Here is a 1350-nt window from a genome sequence, read left to right as displayed (position 1 = left end):
ACAGCAATTAACCACTAAGAAGAATATATGCAGTGTGTTATTTGTTGAATCTGTACTTCCAATTTGATTTGAAACTGTCTCATTGCTATCTGTTTATCAATAAAATTTTGAAAAAAAATAATAATAAGTACTTTCTAAAGGCTTTACCAAGAAAGTCAAAGCTTTGAGAACTTAAATGATTTAACCTTGGATGAAAAAAAATTATTTGCATTTCACTGATAAAATGAAGTACTTTTATGCTTCAGAATAATTCTTCCTTCCATACAAAAGGAAGGTCATAGTAGGTACTTTGTGTTAAAAGAATGAATGGAAACAGCCCAAGGTCACAATAAAAAAAAATCTGACTTTTTCAGACTGACCAATACAGAACACAATGGAGGAAAACTGAAGGCTAGGGAAGGTCAGGAAAGTTAGCGGGCCACCAAAGGGCAGTGTAACCAAAACAGGTTTCCCACATCAGTTACTCACCATGCTCCTTCACGAGCTCATCAGCCAGGACAGGGATGGCATCCACCAACTTGCCAAGAAGGGTCAGGATAGCCAGGCTGCCTTGCATGGAGGGCATGTTACACAGCTACAGAAAGTGGATACAGTCTGCTGTGCACCAGCACAGCGCTCCACCAAAGGATCTTGTCCCACCACACTAACATCTGCATTATGTATGACTATGCTCTCACTGTGCTCAGCTTCTTTAGCTAAGCATCCACCTCCGCCACTCAACTGGGAACTCCCAAGAGAAAGGGACTGAGTCAAGTTCCTTCCAGAGTGGTCAGTACCTAGATCAGTAAACATTTATTAAACTGAACTTAAAGTTAGCACGTATTACCTCCTACAGAACCAGAAAGCAGGACAACAGTTGGGAACAACATAAAGACAGAACACTGACTCAGTGTAGAAATAATTGATTGTAATCTTAGCTACTATTATTAAACCAGGCATGGTAGCACAGGCCTGTAATCACAGCACTAGGGAGGCTAGGCAGGAGGACCAGCCTTGGCACAAAGTGAGCTCAAAGCCAGCCTGAAGTGCATAGCAAGACCCTGTCTCAAAAGATCCCAAAAAAAGATTAAATGGCATCATGATAAGGATTGATACATTTAATTATAAATTCAATCTGATATTGTAATCACATGCAAAACAATTACAATGATATAATTTAAATATAGTTTATAATTAAATATTGCTCTGGTTTTTTTGTTTGTTTGTTTTGCTCTGTTTTTTAACAGTGCTAAAAAGTTTATTTGAAAAACAGAGGGTAAATGGGTATAAGAAAAACTAGCTCTGCAGAGTGAAAACTTGTGTCAAACCAAGGGAAAAAAAGAGGGTAGAAACAGCCCAAATGCCCATCAA

General features: G+C 38.5%; 1 protein-coding gene across 1 annotated transcript in view; it reads right to left on the bottom strand.

Annotated features, from left to right (window-relative positions):
- Positions 1-1350, bottom strand: part of Mei1 (meiotic double-stranded break formation protein 1) — a 100932-nt gene that overhangs the window by 57899 nt on the left and 41683 nt on the right. The window contains exon 5 of the mRNA XM_004642606.1: positions 469-574. Within this exon, the coding sequence (XP_004642663.1) occupies positions 469-574 (106 nt within the window). The remainder of the gene's footprint in view (positions 1-468; positions 575-1350) is intronic.

The sequence above is a fragment of the Octodon degus genome, unplaced genomic scaffold (genome assembly GCF_000260255.1).
Source record: "Octodon degus isolate 3935 unplaced genomic scaffold, OctDeg1.0 scaffold00156, whole genome shotgun sequence".
NCBI classification, from domain to species: Eukaryota; Metazoa; Chordata; class Mammalia; order Rodentia; family Octodontidae; genus Octodon; species Octodon degus.
Note: the sequence above shows the minus strand (reverse complement) of the source record. Positions and strands in the feature narration are given on the sequence as shown.